Genomic DNA, 19,734 nt, shown 5'->3' with positions numbered 1-19,734 from the left:
TTTGCTGCATTTTTGTGGTATAAATTCATGACAGCGTTGTCGTGATTCCAACAATTTATATTGATAATGAAATATGGACTTCGTTTGAAAGTAGTTGAGAACAAGAACCTGAGACGAATATTCTGACCCAAGAGGAACAGGAATAGGGAATGGCGGAAACTATATAATGAGGAACTGTATAATTTATACCATTTACCAAACATTGTTAGGGTCATGAAGTCCAGGAGGCTAAGGTGGACAAGTTGTGTAGCCAAAATGGAAGAAAGTAGGAACGCTTTCAAAGTTTTAACTGGAAGTCCAATCGGAAAACGACAATTAGGAAGACCTGGGCGCAGATGGAATGGACAATATTAAGATGGATCTCGTAGAAATAGGAATGCAAAATAGAAACTGGATCCAACTTCTACTTTGTACTCCTATTTCTTCGAGATCCATGTGCACATTATTCGGGAAGTCATTCATAACTTCAAAAGAAGACAAAAAAAAGTCCTCTTGCAGGTTGTCGATATTCCGCGTCGTGTACGCTGTGTACACCTTTCTATTCCATTCCAATTGTCAGGATTCGAGGTACGAGTCCAAGTTGTCACCCTTGTCACTCGTACACGACGCGGAATTCAACAACATGAAAGGGGACTTTTTGTCTTCTTTCGATTCTACAAATCAGCTCCCGGAGTTTGTGTACATCTTTCAGGTTCGCCCTGTACAGTACTGTGTCTTAAAACCTTTATTCCGGTTTAACCGAAGCACCATTGGTCTAACCAAATTTGGCTAAACGAGATTCTAGTGTAATTTCAATTTAGTGGACACACATACAGTATGTTATAATTCCATAAGCATTTACTCTTTCAAACGCTCTGGGGATTGCTCTTTAGACTCCAATGTGGGACATGGAATTCAGGACTGCCAACTTCCTGTAACATTACTCGAAGACAAGAATTGTAAATTTTAAGCGAATTGCGTCACTGCCATCGGTAATGAATTGCCCATATAACGAAGGTCACAGAGGTTCCTATCACCTATAAAATCATGGGTCAACGGAGAGAGAAAAAGAAAAAACTCTAGATTATTATCAGTCGAACAAGATCATAAATTTGTTCCTTGATTTAGAGATCGTGCAGTTGTCGACGTAGCTTATTTTCGCCAACCGTAAAGTGTTAATTATGTACTCATGTTTTTAGATTTGGGATTTTTGTGTCACTTTCCAAACCTCTTCCCTTTATTTTCTTAACCACGCATTTATTAAATCATTTATGTCTGTCCGGGTGTGCAATTAATGTTTCATTCTCTTTTTACATTTGTATGCTATTATGTTGATGGCAACAGCAAAATAATAAATCAATATACTATTCGACATACTTTTATTTTGGACACTTCCCTGAGTTGACATATATTTTCCAGGAAATGTTGAGTTCCTGAAAGTCTGATGTCCCTGTGTTTGGAAGGGAGCACTCAGGGCAGTGGTGTTAGTCCTTCGGCAATACAAGAATCTAAATCAGTGGCAGATCTACAAGGTAAAAACTGGGGGGGGCGGGGGCAGCCAGAACTTAGACTATGGTAGGTATATCATACTTTCAAAAAATGTATACATAATAGCTGAAATTATTTATGTTACTCAAAAAAGTGGAAGGCCTAAGCTCCCGGTCCCGGGCAGTATCCGCCACTGATCTAAATCAGTAAGCTACAACTTTTATATGATGTCTGCAATAAAAAGTTGAATAATTCTTCTAAAGTAACAAATACATAATCTATCTATGTAAATAAAAATGAAAGGGACTATGTTTGTGACTTAATAACTACCTGACCGATCTGAATAAAATTTTCAGTATAGATGAGGCTTGAGTCTGGAATGGTTTCTATCATTTCGCTTTGACGGTGCAACTTGACGGTGAGAAAGAAGGGGGATATATATATATATATATATATATATATATATATATATATATATATATAGAGAGAGAGAGAGAGAGAGAGAGAGAGAGAGAGAGAGAGAGAGAGAAATGGTCGAAAATGACCAATGTTAGTGACGAATCCATAGTTTTCAGGGTCGCTGAGATGAACAGTGACACTTCCGATGCCGTTTAAATCCAAATTTAGCCCCACAACTTTAGGTGGGAATAGGTATATATAAATGATCGAAAATGACCGATATCAGAGAGCGCTTCAGTAATACTAAAAAGTGACTGATTAACGGAACATTAGTATTATTTTTTTATTTTAACCGAGCAAAGCGGGTACTTGACGCTACTAATTAAGTAAAGTAAAAAATAAATAGTTTATATCGAAATCACTCATCATGCATTACAATGTATTCAATTTCTTGTGAAAGTGGAAGAAACACTCCGCCTTATGCAGAGTCGCTTTGACGTATGATTAGCGTCATACTAAACTACTGACTACTGCAGGAGACTTATATTAGTCGAACTCTTTAGTATGGCACTAATCGCGCTTCAAAACGACTCTGCATGAGACCTACTATGTCTAGTATTTTAGCAGGAAAGCTACTAAATGTTCATTGGCAAACTGACATCGCTGTTTCGCTGTTGATAAAATATGTTTGTGTAATGTTGTAGTTCACAAAAGCACGTTATATTCTTATGCCATCTATACTGAATTAATACAAATGAACGAGATGTTGTGTTTTCTACAGGTACAAGCTATTTTTCTTATTTATTTTGCGTATATATATATCGATTGGCAAGAAACAAATAGTAATAACACAAATTTACGCTGTTCCCTCTGTTTCGGGTGGAACTTTCAAAAATTTGAAATTTTAAAACCCTATCCCTGGTGTTGATCTACCATAATACCAAAAAAGGATTCAGATACATTACTATTATTAAGTATTCTGCTTTTTGCCAGGTGCTGGGACTAATGAAGATTTTTTTTTCAATTTTAGATTTGGGCCTGGAGATGTTTCTTCCACTTTTCTCGATCTTCAGCGTCCTCTTTTAACTCCCAATGTTTTCTCCTATCTTTCAAATCATGTATCAGCTGTGTTCTTCTTCTTTCTATTCCTCGCTTCCCTTCCATCTTTCCTTCTATATCCGTGTGAAGAAGACAATTTCTTCGCAAGATGTGTCTAATCCAATTGGCTTTTCTACGAAGGGTGGTGGCTAGAAGTGTCCTTTTTCTCTCCTATCCGTTTTAAAAATCTTCGCTTGCTGCTCTCTTTGTCCATTTTATCTTCTCCATCTTTCTCCAACACCACATTTAGAAGCTCTCTAAATATTTCTTCTCTGACTTCCATAATGTCCAAGTCTCTGAACCATACAGTCCAATACTCCATATTTAGCACTTGACCAACTTCTTCTTAAGTCCAATATTGAGCCTGCTAGTTAAGAGTGATCTTTGCTTGTTGAATGCTTCTTTAGCTATGACAATTCTCGACTTGATCTTAGTGCAGTAAGCATATCTCGTCAAAATACTTCCCAGATACTTGAAATTATCTACCTCTTCAAGTTCTCTTTGTTCTACTCTGATCCCTAAAGACTCACTTCCACGGAATATTCTTATGGCTTTCGACTTTTCGATGTTAATTTCCATTCCAATAGTTTTTTTTTTTGTGTGTGTGTGTGTGTGTATTGATGGTGACTTGGTGATAATGATAGTGCGGATGTCAAAACACTGATATGTAAAAATGAGTTTACTCCTCTAAGCTAGCTTCCTGTAAAACCAGTTGCATAAAAATCGTAAAGGAGTTTTGCATAATTTGAGGGTTACGATTAGCAATTAGACTTCCAAGCTTTCGACATTTATGATCATGTTAACTCTCACACATATGAAGGATAGCATCCCATGACGATCACACTAACCGGGGAATTGGATAGGAGGAAAGGAATGGGGAAGGAACAGGGTGACCTGGAACTATTATGTTAGGTACTATCCTGTCATTTGCCTGGTGTGAATGAGGAAAGCCGAGGAAAAACCTCAGTCAGGGTGGCTAGCCTGAAAAACCTGTTACACCTTTTCGGCCGTGTGTCCCCACTGGGATGCCTAATTTGGCATCACCAACACTTCTGTAAACTGTTGTATGTGGGCATTTATACAGTAACTAAGCTCACAAAGAAATAAAGTTTTATGCACATCTTGGTCCATCTTTTACGCTATTGGTTTATTTTTTTGGAGCTCTAAAAAATCATAACAGTTACTAGATTCCTTCCGTTGTTAAAGCAATTATTCGAAGTGCGTCAGTTCTCGGAAATTACCTTGAACATACAAATTGATAAACTTCTTTGTTTCTGATTAAGTCCGTAATACGCATAATTATGATTGAATTATAAAAATGGGAGCTGTAAAGAGTGCAGTAAACCGTTTTTTTTCAATTGAAGTATGTCGTTACTGTCATTAAATCTCAAGGTTATTTCCTGTAAGTTACACGGACAACTAGAAGCACAATTATATAGTAGTAAAATACGAGGGATAGTCAGAAAGTTCCCGAAATTTCATTGTAACTGTTTATTACCACAATATAAGTACACGTGCACTTAATTGTCTTCAAACTAAGCTCCCTGAGAACACACACATTTGTTCCACCGCTTTTGCCATTACTAAAGACAACGTTGAAAGTCCTGTTTTGATATGTTCCGAAGTTTACCCGTCGTGTTGGTGTGGATGTCTTCTACGGTGGCAAAACTGCTCACAAAAACAAACATAGCCCTCCTCTACCAGCATCCCTACTCGCCGGATTTAGCACGATTGAATTTCTGGCCCTTCCCAAGCTCAAAAATGGCCTCAAAGGTATTCGTTTTGCTACCGTAGAAGGCATGCAAATCAATGCGATGGCGGAACTTCGCAACACACCAAAACAGGATTTTCAATATTGTTTCCGGCAATGGTAAGAGCGGTGGAACAAGTTTGTGTGTTTTCAAGGACTTATTTTGAATGCCCTTAAGTGAATGTATCTATATCGTCGTAATAAATAGTTACAAGGAAATTTCGAGAACTTTCTGACTGTCCTTCGTATGTTGTTTGCAATAGAAATAGGTGAGCTAATACTCAGTTATGGTAGGGCCGCGGTGGCTCAGTGGTAGAGCGTTTACCTCTGGTACTTGGGGTCCCGGGTTCGATCCCAGCTCCCGCCAAATGAACTTTGTGATGGACAAACACCGTGTGCGTGGGTTTTCTCGGGGTTCTCCCGTTTCCTCCCACTTTCTTCAGTCCACCATTTCATTCATTACTCATCATCACCGTCTCCTTTAGCCTAACCGGCATAACCGTGGGACATAAAACTCAAAGATTTCATTTTTCAGTTATGGTATTTATCACGTGTAACATCGAAAATGAGATTCTGAATTAATCTAATCATTTGAATTAGTCGTTGTTAAAAGGAAATATGTTCCACTTGAAATATACATTGAACATATCCCTTTTAAGCAATTATTATTTCATTTGAGAGTTAAATCCTGTAGAGTGGTCAATCAAACATCCACTGTTATAAATACATATCAATTGGATGTGGTGCTTATATCCTAGAAAGCTGTCAATCCAAATAACACAAAGATGTTGTGGGTGGCATAATAACCTGGGGTCCATATTTATCAATTTAGTCATCTCACACAGCCATAATGTTTCAATTACCTTTCACAAAACATTAAAATACCTGAGATGTAAGCATATATGTGAAGTGTTCGAAATCATACGTATATACGGGAGAATTAGCCTGTATCCTAAGCATTCAATTTTACTGTTCATACGTGATACTTCCATCTAGTGTTTCTTTCAGACATGTTTTTTTTTGGGGGGAGGCACTGCCCCCCGGAGCTCTGAGAGTGCCCCCAGAGGAGACCAAAATAATACGTCTTTAATATAATAATAAATAGAATAGTACCAGCAGTGACCCCCTGGAATAGTAAGTGTGACCCCCCGGAACATATTTTCTGGAAGAACGACTGCGTTGTGCAATGAGTGAATTTGAAACTTACTTTGATTGGCTATCATGAGAATACAGATTCTTAGTCATAAAAGAACTGAGACTCCATCTTCAGAATGTGCTTACCGGTACATGTCATCCTTCAAGAGGACGTACTTTAATTTCTGTGTGATATATGAATATCCACATTAGAATATGAGGTTAACGTAGGCTCTGAGTGTGTGCTTCAGTGGAGCGAAAGTACGAATTCCCACGCTTGTTCTTGACAGAACTAGGGTTCGCATACCACCTCCGCCAAATTACTTTGTTGTTGTTGTTGTAGATGATGGCCTTCACCCAGGGACATCCAGGCGTTGTCTTTTTTTGCCTTTTACTCCTCCCTGTTTTGTTTGTATTAGCTCATGTTTCCGTTTCTGCAAACACAGATGTTCACTTGCATTTGATTCAACTATGCTTCCACTTTGTGAATGCTAAACTGGCTATCCCACTTCCTTGGCGAAAATATTACCAAAAGATGGTTCCTTTTAACGGCATTTTTGAATTCGACGTTGCGCTAGGTTCTAATAGATGTTTTTTGTCTACAGCTATACAATTGGCTACAAATTTGGTACTGACGAAGCCCAAACAATATGGCTAATTACCAGTGGCGTCGCCAGGAATGTAGAGGGTTGAGTTGAATTTGAGTTTAACGTCCCTTTCAGCAGCGAGGTTATATGAGACATGACCTACTGATTAACGTGGAATCCGAACCACATGAGCTCCCGCCGGGAATCGAAATGCCACGCCAAATGCACGTACGCTAACCGATTAGCCACGAAGGAGCTCAGAAATTTAGATGGGGTTGGAAGCGTTTGAAACGTGGTGTTGGCGCAGAATGCTGCGCATATCATGGACCGAAACGAAAAGGAACGAACACGTATTAAAGGAAGCTAATGAAGGACGACAGATCAGGAAGATAATAGGAGAAAGAAGAAACAGCATGCTTGGCCATCTTATTCTGCACTCCGACTGGATCACCGTGTTGATAGAGGGAAAGACAGAAAGAAAACCAGGAAGAGGAAGACTAAGGATAGAATACATAGGTGCAGTTACAAAGAAAAGCGCATCTCAAAGAATAAAACAGCTCTCCCAAAGGAAAAAAAAGTTTTAAAATATCCATGTTGCCCACCAACCTATAGTTGAGGTGAAAAAGAAGGAAACCTCAGCAACTCGTGTTTGAAACCCTCCAATTGTCAGCTACTGCTCTCCTAACCCAATGATCAGAACACGTGTCTTTCATGTATGTTGTTTCAGGTGCAACTCCCGATGGGGCACAGAGTTCGGCATTGACCCAGACCCACCCAAAGTTGCGAGACAGTTGAGGAGCAATTTGAGCTTTAAAAAGTAGCGAAGTCGTGTGTGGAGAGCCAGAAACAACGGTTAGAAGAGCTGAGTGCTGACCACATATTGCCGAACTAAAGGGCATCTTGTCGGACATAGCCAAAGAGTTATCACACTTACATAATGGAAGTTTGTTTCTACGGTTTCACTTTTATTCAAGCGTTATTAGCCTGCTTCCTGCTAATAGAGAATTCTGTTGGCGTTGGTGAAATCCCAGTGTATGTTGTCAACTTTCACGAATGTTCCCTTTATTCCTTTACAAAATGGGACTTTTCCTACGGGTTTGTATCACTAATACTTAGGGATGCGCACGAGACAAGATTTGTGGCTGTCTCGTCTCGAAAATGTACTGTAAAAGTGATGTCTCGACTCGAAAATGTATATTTCACTATTGAAAGAGCCGTGTCTCGAATCGAATTTTGTCAGGAAAATCCTGTCTCGACTCGTCTCGTGCGCATCCCTACTAATACTGTCTTAAATGCGCCATGGAAAGCGAATAATGTTAAAGAAAATTACCAAGTCGTCCAATTTACGTTCGCCTGACGGGGCAGTTAGACCTAGCATTAAAAACTATATTTTAGGAGACATAATTGAAGCTTTTTACGTTGAACTAAGAATGTTACTAGCGAGAATCAACATCAGAACCTTCCGATTACGAGTAGAGTTAATGTTACAGGTTGCTTGCTAAAATATTTTTCTTAATTAAGATGCTATACTGATCGCACTGGGTAGTGCAAATCTACTGTTTATGTCAAAGTAGATAGCTCAGTACTGAGTTGGAATTACAACATAATCTTGCTTCCATTTGCAGCGCCAGTTCACAAAGGAGATGAAAACCTGAATATAAGTAGGATTATCATTATCATTACTAATTATTATCATTAGTGTCGGTAGTGTAAATTCAGGTTTAGAAATTATGCAATAAAAGACTTGAATCCGGATTGGAAAGCGAGAACAACTAACCACATGATTCTCTATGAAGGTATTTAGTTTGCCTTAGTAAGACCTGTAATTGTTGGATAATTACATGAGTGGATTGTTCATAAGATTTTTTTTTTTTTTTTTTTTGTATGTGACGGGACAGGGGGAGGCGAAAATCCATGTCATGGAAGTACTGCAGTGTCTAGACGATAATTGCAGAGAGAAAATGAAAACAGTATTCACATGACCCTTCAGAATACTAAGTACAATGTATTAAGGACTGATCTCTTTACGTTATGATTGTGTAGAATTCGCGTGTTATGCTCTTATGTTCAATAGCGTAACTTCCGTTTTCAGTGGATGCATTGTTTTAATTAATCAGTATAATGTACACGCTAAAATATTAAGCATACAAGTATAATTCAGTAAATTGTATTTTTTATTGGTTCACAAATTGAGAGGTCTAGTGAGGGAGGGAGCTATGCCACTTCGACAAGAAATGGAAATACATTGAGTTTTCTAAAGCATCGTGTTGGATAATTTGTTTAATAAAGGGTCACTTTTTTACTTCTTAACTTATCGTTAAGTAAATTATGCAAAAGGAAAAATATGAATTTCAATGTAAATAGCGTTTATTATTAAATGCATGGTATAATGTTTGTGGTATACACATGTGAAAAAATCAATATAGCACATCAAAGAGTTTTAACATGACTTAAATACTTATGCCTGAGTGTAAATCATGTTCACAGATTTACGTATGAAGTACAGAAAGACAACATGTCTTCTGGAGTATCTTTACCATCCTATGTTTCTGTGGATGTTAGATTTGGTAAACACTATACAAAACTGGACGGATGTAAGATATATTGCCATGAAATCTTTTAACTTCAGGGCTGGTATGAGTCGTCCATGTGAATAGAGTAGTGGTGTTTCTTCAGAAAGTGTAGTCACATAAGGATAATCAACCATGAGATCTCTTCTGGTTTTGGAACGACGAAATAGTACCTTCTTTAATAGTTGCATGTCAAACTAGGTATATTTGAAGAAGAGTCTACCTGGTAGTGTTGTATCAAATTTCACAGCAGTATTTTCGTGGTATGAAAGCTAGCACCGGATATTGCAACACCACTCTGTACTATTTTACTGTTCAACTGTTCGTACCTCCTCTACTGCCATAGACTACCAGACACCATCAGTAAGTGTCATAGTTCCTTCGTGGATAAGCGGTTAGCATACGGATAAGTGATAAGCGGTCAGCGTACGGATAAGTGATAAGTGGTTAGCGTACAGATAAGTGATAAGCGGTTAGCGTACAGATAAGTGATAAGCGGTTAGCGCACGGATAAGTGATAAGCAGTTAGCGTACAGATAAGTGATAAGCGGTTAGCGTGCGGATAAGTGATAAGCGGTTAGCGTACAGATAAGTGATAAGCGGTTAGCGTACGGATAAGTGATAAGCTGTTAGCGTACGCGCCTCTGACGTGGTAGGACCCGGGTTTGATTGCCGGCGGGATCTCATGCGGTTCGGATTCCACGTTGATCAGTAGATCCTGTCTCATATAGCCTCGCTACTGAAAGGGACGTTAAACTCAAAATCAACTCAACCATCGGTAAGTGGCATAGCTCATTCTCTCACTCAAAATACTTCTGAGGACGTATTCATGAACCCAGAATATCCGCTGCAGAAAACGCAGGAGCTATGTCACATGATTGTAGTTCACACGATAGATAACATATGGCAGTGAGAGATTAGAAATGGCAAATGCTAAAATTTTCAGGATTTATGGCATAGCTCCCTATCACTAGACCCTTCAATTTTGTAAAATATTTATAAACCTAATGTTGAATATAAACATAGAAGGTAAAATGCATCGAACGGGATTTGTTACATATTACGAGAGTGTTTCCGAAAGTTTCCGGCATGATACCCAAAATATCAGGAAGCTGATAATAAACCGTTCATGGCATATAGTGCCATCTGTTAGAAGAAATACTGTTTAAGTTTTAAATGTGTAGTTGGGTCAGTTTGTTGGAGACAGTGTCACAGTACGTTGAACTCCCATATTGCATTACAACGCTCCAGTCTACACGGCTGTTGTTGCGAAGGTTGCAATGTTAAATCTGGATTGTAAGGTGGGTGCTGAGCCTCATCGAAGCCACAATCTTTCATTGTAGTCTTGACGGCAACGCCAATGTGCACTGGAGCACTGTCATGCAGTATGCGAGCTCAACGCACTGACACAGCCAGACAGTTCAAACTAGTATATTATTGCTTCCATAGATGGATATTATATGCCACGAGCGGCATGTTACTATTCGCGCAGTATTTCAATGTCACGCCGGAAACTTTCGGAAATACCCTCGTACTGCATGTTTTAATGCCAGTGATAGTGATCAGTAATATAAGTTAAGGTTGCTTCCCGTTTAAGACAAGCCATATATGGCTAAACGCCTCGACAGCCTTATTATTTCGGCACTTAAGAGAGCATATTTACTCATCACTACACTCGACACCCTTTACCAGCCAAATTGCCCATTTTGCTGGCACAGGTGCGTCAGATCTCTAATGTTCAGGTGTAGGATTGGAGATTAGGATGTGAAAATTAGGAATTTGGCGCTCCTGCGTGAACGCATTTCGGCATCGGTGCGTGCAATTAATTACCCCAGCAATGTTGCAGCTTGTGTTCAGATGCTACCCTGCTTGGATATGGAAGGCAGTCGTGTCGAACTATTGTGATTTCGTTGACCTACGGTGTCTTCTTTGCTATTATAAACGCTTCATTTGAAATGCTCCTTACCAAAAGTGATTAGCGATTTCTCGGGCACCCTGTATATAGTTATTTCATTGTATTGCCTAAGGAATTTTCTTTTGCTGTGTTCTTTTTTTTCCATTGAAATGACAAAAGAAAATTAGTGTTCGGTTTACAACTTTCAACTAAGGGAAAGAATTAACTGGATCCGGCTTTCATTTAGCTACAATATAAGTTACGAAATTAACACTTGTGGTTTTGCCATAAAAATGAAAATTCACTTCCTGGACTGTGTAATTCCAATTTTCCGTTTCTTCATGACGTTACGGATCCAACACTTTAAAATAAAATCCATGTGGACACATTCAAAATCAGCTATCATCTTACAAGGTAAATTCGTGAAGTGTTCCCTCGGGATTCATGTAAAATTGATTCACATACAAAGTTCTCAGAAGCCCATTGTGTATTTGTACTAATTTTAGTGGCTCATACTGGTAATTTGCATATTTATGAGCCTTCATATATCGGGAATTCAATCATAAACTACGGTGTATTATAACGCTCGGACATAAAATTGCTTTTAGTTTCTTTAGATGAAACTGGACATGAATGTGGGCATATGCAAAAGAATTTGGATCAAATACAGCTTCTCTGACATGTTTACACACCCCAGCCGCCATCTTGGATTCGCCATATTGGATTCAACTTCCGTTTTTTCAAATAAGAATAGGTGCATGTGATACATCAAATTCGTGTATAATTTTCTCGGAAATTCACTGGAGTAGAGAGTTTTACCGTAGCTTGTACCGCTCGGAAGATATTGCATGTTAAATCCATCCAGGCACTTTGTGAATAGACATTGCACAGTAATATCAGTTACGCTTATGTTTTTGATGTTGACAAATTAAAACAATTTCTAACTGGAAAAATACTGTAGGTACAAAGGAACTCTTTGTAACATTGGTATCATAACCTTATTACATTTCTCTGAGTGATTGTTACTATCATGTTGTAACAAAGAAGTATTGCATTACGGTCAAAATGCCTAATGTAAATCCAGATACGACCAGATTTGGGTAAAGACCCACCATTTCCGTATTGACGTCTGTGTCTGTATGTATGTACGTTCAGAGAATATTTCGTCAACGATAAATCACGTAACAGATTACATATACACACGGGGCCCTGCACTACTTTTTATTTGGATCACTATTCGTGAAGTATCTGACATTTAATATGCAATACCTTGCAAATGGTACAAGCTATGGCGAAACTCACTGCACTAATGAAATTTTGTAAGAAAACTGTGCATGAATTTAATGTATCACATGCACCTGCTCCAATTTGAAAAATCGAAAGTTGAATGCAAGATGGCTGCCAAGATGGGTAACATCTATCAAAGAAGCAGTACTTGATCCAATTGGTTTTGCACATGCCCACATTCATGTCCAATTATATCTAAAGAAACTAAAAACAATTTTGTCACTGAGCTTTATAGTAGTGGTTGAATAAATTCCGGATATATGAAGGCCCCTAAATATGAAAATTACCACTATGGGCCGCTAAAATTAGTACAACACACATTAGGCCGAGGAGTATTTTGCATTTGAATCAATTTTACACGAATTCCGGGGGGACACTTCGTGAATGTACCTTGTTAGACAATCTGCAGAATTGCAAAGTTAGTGAGCGAAAGTGTTAATCTTACTTGTTTTTCATTAAACGATAAACATGCATTAAAGTTTTTTTTTTTTAATCCATGACAGTTTCACTTACGCAGCGGAAACTAAAGCTACTCTGGCATGAAGGCTTTGAGCACAGCGGCAACTTAATTAATAAAAAAAAAAAAAAAAAAAAAAAAAACCCTACTTGTGCTATGTGTTACTGGGCCATTGAGAACTTCCGTTTTGTGAACAATTACAGTACGTTACCGAAACGAGAGACCACTAAGATGTGATTCTATCTTCTCTTTCTTTTGTTTTTAGCACATCTCTATTTTAAACAAGGTGGTAATTACAAAGAAACACAATCAGTTGGTATTTAAATACGGGAACTTTATCATTAAAGTAATTATCAACGCGGAGTTCGTGAGAAGTGTGGGAACTACGTAGCTTGTGAGAAGAGGAGGCATGTGGGACGGACTCATTGTATGGTCCACTCATATGCTGACCACGTACTGTGTGTGTGTCTTGTGGGAGGGGTGATCATTATGTGAATTTATGGTTACTAATCGTGGCGCACTGTTTGATGAGTATAGTATTCGGACTCACCTATTCTGTTTTCTGTTGTCAGTCATTAGAAGATTCTTGTAAATATGCATATTTTGTTGTTAAAAATGTGGTAGTATTCCTTCTCGCAACTTTAACTAACTCTATGGCCTATGGAACAGGGAGGTTCAATGCCGCGTTCATAAAAGCTCTCCATTGACTTCTATCCTTAGCCAACTGGATCCAGTTTCTACTTTGTATTCCTATTTCTGGGAGATCCATCTTAATATTGTCCTTCCATCTGAGCCTAGGTCTTCCTAATGATCATTTTCCGATTGGACTTCCAGTTAAAAGATTGAAAGAGTTTCTACTACCTTCCGTTCTGGGTACATGACCTGGCCCCCTGAGCCTCCTAGACTTGATGACCTTAATAAACTTTGGTAGACGGTATAAATTAAGTAGTTCTTCGTTATGAAGTTTCCGTCATTCTCCATTCCAGTTCTTCCTGGGTCCGAATATTCGTCTCATTATCTTGTTCTCAAATAACTTCAGTTTGTGTTCGTTTCTCAGAGTAAGCGACCATGTTTCGCTACCATACAGAACAACAGTTATGATTATCGTTTGATATATTTTAAGAGTGCCTATCACTGCGAAATTAAAATACCGCTAATTTTACAGTAATTATGTGATATCTTCAAATAGATAAAAGATAATCGAAAAGTGGATCAAGACCTCCCTAGACGAAGTTATTTTGCATGAGGAACCGTTATCACGAGTCACCTAGTAGCTTTCCGTTTGTAGTTATTTAGAAACGCGAAAATAAATGCCAGTTTTCTAAATGACTGGAAATCGAAAGCAGATAAATGAGTCATGATAACGGTATCTCACGCAGAATAATATTGTCTAGGGAGGTCTTGTTCCACTTTTCAGTTATCTTTTATCTATTTGAAGATATCACATAATTACTGTAAAATTAGCGGTATTTTAATTTCGCAGTGATGAGACCTCTAAGCTTCAAATTCATCGACAGAAATCGTAACGTCAAAAGATTTTGGACTGAATAATACTGAATAAGTACATATCCCATACTAAGGAGGGGATACGCGGTGGCTTAGTGGTATGGCGCTCATTCATAGTGTAAGGGGTCTCTGATTCGATCCAAGGCCATGTGAATATCAGTTGGGCAGCATCTAGTCTGGGTTTTCTCGAGGTTCTTCCGTTTCCTTTCAGATTTTCATTTCACCGTTTTCTTCATATACGTTCATTTTTATTAATCATCCGTCTCTTAAGGGTGGTCATATACAAATGGTTCTTGATTTTTTTTCTTAATGGATAATATCTACTTATTTGATATTTGCCATTATTCACATTCACTGTTTTGTTGTTGCTCGGTATCGGATAAACAATATGCCTTCCTTGGTGATCTGGTGACTAGCGCACGCATTTTGTTGACGGGGTCCCGGGTTTGATTGCCAGTGGGATAGCATTTAAAAATTGGAACGCATTGCGGTGATTCGAATTAAACTGTAGGTCCACGTCTCATATAGCAAAGGGACCTTAAACTTACGGGTAGCCGAAATTCGCCATTCAGATATTGATTGTTATTTGATATCCATTATTTGATAAATCAGGGCCCTACTGATAATAATTGTCGCTGTCATATGATAATTCTTTGCTGCTGCGCAGTAAAAACAATCGTATTTCGTTTGTGGTGCTGAATGTAGTAATTTCATCCTGATTTCTGTTATTTTGTGAATAGGGTATACATCTATTTACTAAATGCTTTTACTTAGTACATTTCTTGTCACGTAAGCTTTAATATGTTTGGATGATATAACGTTAGTAAATCATTTTATTTTCTTTTTTTGGTTTCAGCTTGATGATGCAGCTCTACAACTCTACAAAGATGGCGACTACGGGGCTTATCTCGATCTGGAGGCAAGCATTAGCGAACAGCCAGAGGAGTTCGAGGGCTTCCAAGAAAAGTGAGTACATTCCTTCAGCTACAACTGGGGTCTTGTTTTACAAGACTCAAGAATTGTTTGAATTCTTTCTTAAAGTTATTTTCATGTCTTGACTGCTAATGAAATAAATTATTGCAAATTCAGTAATGACTAGAAGAAAATTCAACTTCTCCAATCCTTGAAATCGGAATCGCTACCGATCGTATTGTTCATTGCTTGTATCAACTATTATGTAGAGCTAAGAAGTACAATTATGTATCGACTGTATACACAAAGAAACAAGTTTTGGACCAAGTCCCACGGTATCACAAGTTATCCAAGTTAACTATAGGTTTTAGCTTACTAAAATCTAAAGAATATCATTTATTTTTTAACTTTACCAAAACTATATCCACGAAAAATTTAAATGTTAACTGAAAGCAGGAAATTCATGTTATTATACAGTTCAAAATCTTTTGTCGTCGCGAATTCTGTCAAGGAATTTGAAGCTTAAAATGTATACAACACGGTAATCGTGCCTGTTGTGCTGTATGGTTGCGAAACATGGTCCCTTATTCTGAAGGAAGAACGTAGACTGAAAGTATTTAAGAATAAGATGCCCAGACGAATATTCGGACCCAAGAGGAACGGGATTGGAAAAAAAATGAAATCATTACGTTTAACGTCCCACGATTATGCCAGTTAGGCTAAAGGTGACGGTGATAATGAGAAATGAGTGAAATGGTGCAATGAAAAAGTGGGAGGAAACGGGAGAACCCCGAGAAAACCCACGAGCACGATGTTTGTCCACCACAAAGTCCACACGGCGCGAGCTGGGATCGAACCAGGGACCCCAAGCACCGGAGGTGAACGCTCTACCACTGAGCCACCGCGCCCCCAGGAACGGGATTGGGGAATGGCGGAAACTTCATAACGAAAAACTGCATAGTTTATACCGTTTACCAAACATTATTAGGGTCATCAAGTCTAGGAGGCTTAGATGGGCAGGTCATGTAGCTAGAATGGAAGACAGTGGAAACGCTTTCAAAGTCTTGACTGGAAGACCCATCGGAAAACGACCATTAGGAAGATTTAGTCGCAGATGGGAGGACAATGTTAAGAAGGATCTCACAGAAATAGAAATACAAAGTAGAAACTGGATCCAGTTGGCTAAGGATGGAAGTCAATGGAGAGCTTTTGTGAACGTGGCATTGAACCTTCGAGTTCCATTGGCCATAGAGCAAGTTAATTAGTTATAAGTTTAAACTGAATTATCATATACAATCTTAAGTGTTAAAAAGAACTTCGTTGTTCAGAAACATTTTCTTCAAAGCAAAAGTAGAAATGAGAAAGTAGAATCTATGTTTTCCGTATAACGGACTTTTATAGGGGAATATTTTTAATTTCACAAACCATTTATATTATCCGAAAAATCTCGTATAATTTGTACAATACCAATTTCTTTCGTTCGTGTTTACCGCTAGAAGTGTTTTATTTCTTGGAAATTGATCATTGCAAGAGCAAGAATATTAATAATTAGAGCAACCCAAAAGCATAACATCAATTTACACATATGGTTGGTACCTTGAACATTGTTGTGGTTGTCTAAGGGTCCAGAAGAAACTAATTTTAAAGGTATAATAAAGCATAATTTTAGAAAATAAAGCATAAAGCATAATTTAAAATATATAGCACAATGCTTGGAAAATTCTGTTTAACTGCAAGTTTAACATACTATATTAATATTTTTTAAAACCAATATTTACAAAGCAAAATCATTGAGAACATAACAATGCAACAATGAAAATCTATTTCTTTTTTATTTCTGTAAAATTTCGGTGTAATCGTTTGATGTGGAGAAAAAAAAAAGGAAATGAATAAAACTTTCCGTCAACAACGAATAGTACACAAGAACTCCACACTATATTGTTGTGTGTACCTCTTGAACTTGACCACTTTCTGTACTGTTTGGTGGCATCTTAAACTTTCCCTCTCTGTACATATGCACCTCTAAGTAGGGGTGTTCGATAAGGCTGAAGACCTATCGAACTTCGGAAGTGAAAATTTATCGAGTTGTCATCCGTTACTCGAAACCGTTCGAGTATCTAAAATTATCGAAGTTTCGGGTATTATCGAAATTTCGAGTATTATCGAAGTTTCGGGTATTATCGAAATTTAGAGTATTATCGACATTCAAGTATTATCGAAGTTTCGGGTATTATCAACATTTCGAGTATTAACGAAGTTTCGGGTATTATCGATATTTCGAGAATTATCGAAGTTTCGGGTATTATCAAAAGTAGTGATGAAAAGTTCGGTTCCTTCACCTCTCCAATGATTTCTTCTTGCAGCCAAACTAGTCAAACAACTTTTTTCATCTGATAAGTTATTGCAAAGTTGTATTTGTCGAAATCATATGTAAAATTATTTTTCTGCCTCCCCACAATCGGCAAAGTGACTATTAGTAGACTAATGTTGTCTTGGATTCCAATTCCATTCGGGTGATCTTCCTCTTTCTCTCTTCTGGCAGACTGCTTATACCTTGTACAGATCTGTGGGAACCTCGAATACATCGTTTCTTTCGAACACTCCGATAATCCAGAACTTTTCTAAATATTCAAGCGACTCGACAAATGCGATCATATTGATATATTTCTGTATTTGCTGCTTTCAAACAGTTCGAGTGTCTCGAAGTTGTCTAATGTTTCTTACATTTCGAGTGCCTCGAACACTTCGAGAGTCCTGAACATTTCGGGAGTCTCGATCAGTTCGAGAGTCTCGAACATTTCGGGAGTCTCGAACATCTCGGGAGTCTCAATCATTTCGAGAGTCTCAAACATTTCGGGAGTCTCGAAAGTTCGATAATTCGATAAAAGTAAAATTCTTTATCGATGAAACGGTTTTGAAATGTTATCGAATTGTTATCGATTACTCGATTATCGGAACAGCCCTACCTTTAAGTTGCACAAAAGTGAAAAAAAACTGACTCGAGTAAAGCATATCTTTTTACAGTGTATTAAGTAGAGAGTTCATTAAATATGAAAGAAACTGGTTGCATAAAATATTAATAAATAGATCAAGATATTTAGAATATTTAATATATAGTAAAATTATACATTATACACAATTAATGTAAAACCATGATTGAAATTAACAATAAAGCATAATTTGGAAAAAATAAAACATAATGTGCGTTGCTCTATTAATAATGTGGGTTGCTCCCATGGGCGTACAATGGATTGGGACTCCCCCTACCCCCAAACTTCCTAACTCAAAATACATTTGTACAATTTATCAATGAAACCATGCTTGTTTAACAGGGAAATGATTGATATAGCATGAAAACTTGATCTTACACTTCATCTGTACTCTTTCTTTATAAATTCACCTCTAGCGCATGGGGTCCTTAATTCGATCCCAGCTCGCGCCAAGTGAGCTTTGTGGTGGTCAAACACCGCGTGCATGTGTTTTCTCGGGGTTCTGCCGTTTCCTCTCACTTTCTTTATTCCACCGTTTCATTCATTTCTCATCATCACCGTCTCCTTTAATCTAGCTGGGATAATCATGGGACGTAAAACTTAAAAAGATTTCATTTCATTTTTCTCTTATAAAAACAATCTAGTTTATCATTTGTTTCTGAAAATATACAGTAATGTACAGGTGGAAGCATTTTACAGTTACTTATCGCGTTTTCGGGTACAGAATAATACCCGTTCAATACTACATAAACGCGGTGGCTTGTATGTAGTATTGAGCCTTCCCAACAAAAATTTCTGGATGCACGCCTGACCACGGGTCTTCGGCCCACTGTACACTATATATTAAAATTGTGGTTAATAGATCTATATATATGTCAGTCTCATCATAAGCACGAATTCAGATACACTAAAATCATTGGCCTATATGACATATTTTATGTATATTAATACGTTTCGGTGCGTGATATTTTGATTTTACTCAAACGTACATGTCATTGCCGTTAAAAGAAAGTTCTGTGTGTACAAAAAAAAAAAAAAAAAAAAAAAACCTAGTGGGAAATGCTTTTCTTTAAACAACATGATATCAAAAGCGAATCGTGTTACAGAACTTCAATGGGAAAACAAACTGGTTTAAAGTGTGAACCTAACAATGGCAGGACATCGACACTGCACTATTCTGATTTTCACGAAGCTTTGCACCCCTTGTAAACAATGCAGACTGCAGTGCAGAAATGTTGCCAGCTAATTAAACAAAAAATGTTATATGTAATTTTGTGCTAAGAAATTAATAAACAAACTGAAGGGAGAAAAACAATTAGATTAAAAATTAAATGGCATGGGCTTGTGATAGGAGAATCAGGAACCATTTTCTCTCGTTTGCGGTGGCGTACGCACTGCTTTCCTGAATCTTTGAACTACTGTCTAAACGCAGACACGCACCAGAAGGAAGAAGGGCAGAACGTTGAATTTCTTCTACCAGTGTAAATTATAATTAAAACTTACTACCCCAACTCCTAACGTTTCCTCTAGCTGAGAATCTACCTAAAATGTTAGGATTCAGAGCCACTATTACATGATGACTTAGTGGCCCTACTAGCAGATCTATGGTTGGATGGATGCATTAAAGTTTATCGTCTCCTTCAACAACAAGATTTTATGAGATTTGGACCTACAGCCGAACGA

The 19,734-nt window shown here is 37.8% G+C and overlaps 1 protein-coding gene across 3 annotated transcripts in view; it reads left to right on the top strand.

Moving 5' to 3' along the window:
• Positions 1–19,734, top strand: part of Fhos (Formin homology 2 domain containing) — a 792,187-nt gene that overhangs the window by 434,227 nt on the left and 338,226 nt on the right. For all 3 annotated transcript variants that reach the window (XM_081744509.1, XM_081744508.1, XM_081744510.1), the window contains one exon: positions 15,006–15,115. In XM_081744509.1, the coding sequence (XP_081600635.1) occupies positions 15,006–15,115 (110 nt within the window). The remainder of the gene's footprint in view (positions 1–15,005; positions 15,116–19,734) is intronic.

This window comes from Thermobia domestica, chromosome 17 (genome assembly GCF_964235325.1).
Source record: "Thermobia domestica chromosome 17, izTheDome1.hap1.1, whole genome shotgun sequence".
NCBI lineage: Eukaryota > Metazoa > Arthropoda > Insecta > Zygentoma > Lepismatidae > Thermobia > Thermobia domestica.
This window is presented reverse-complemented; position numbering and strand designations above follow the sequence as displayed.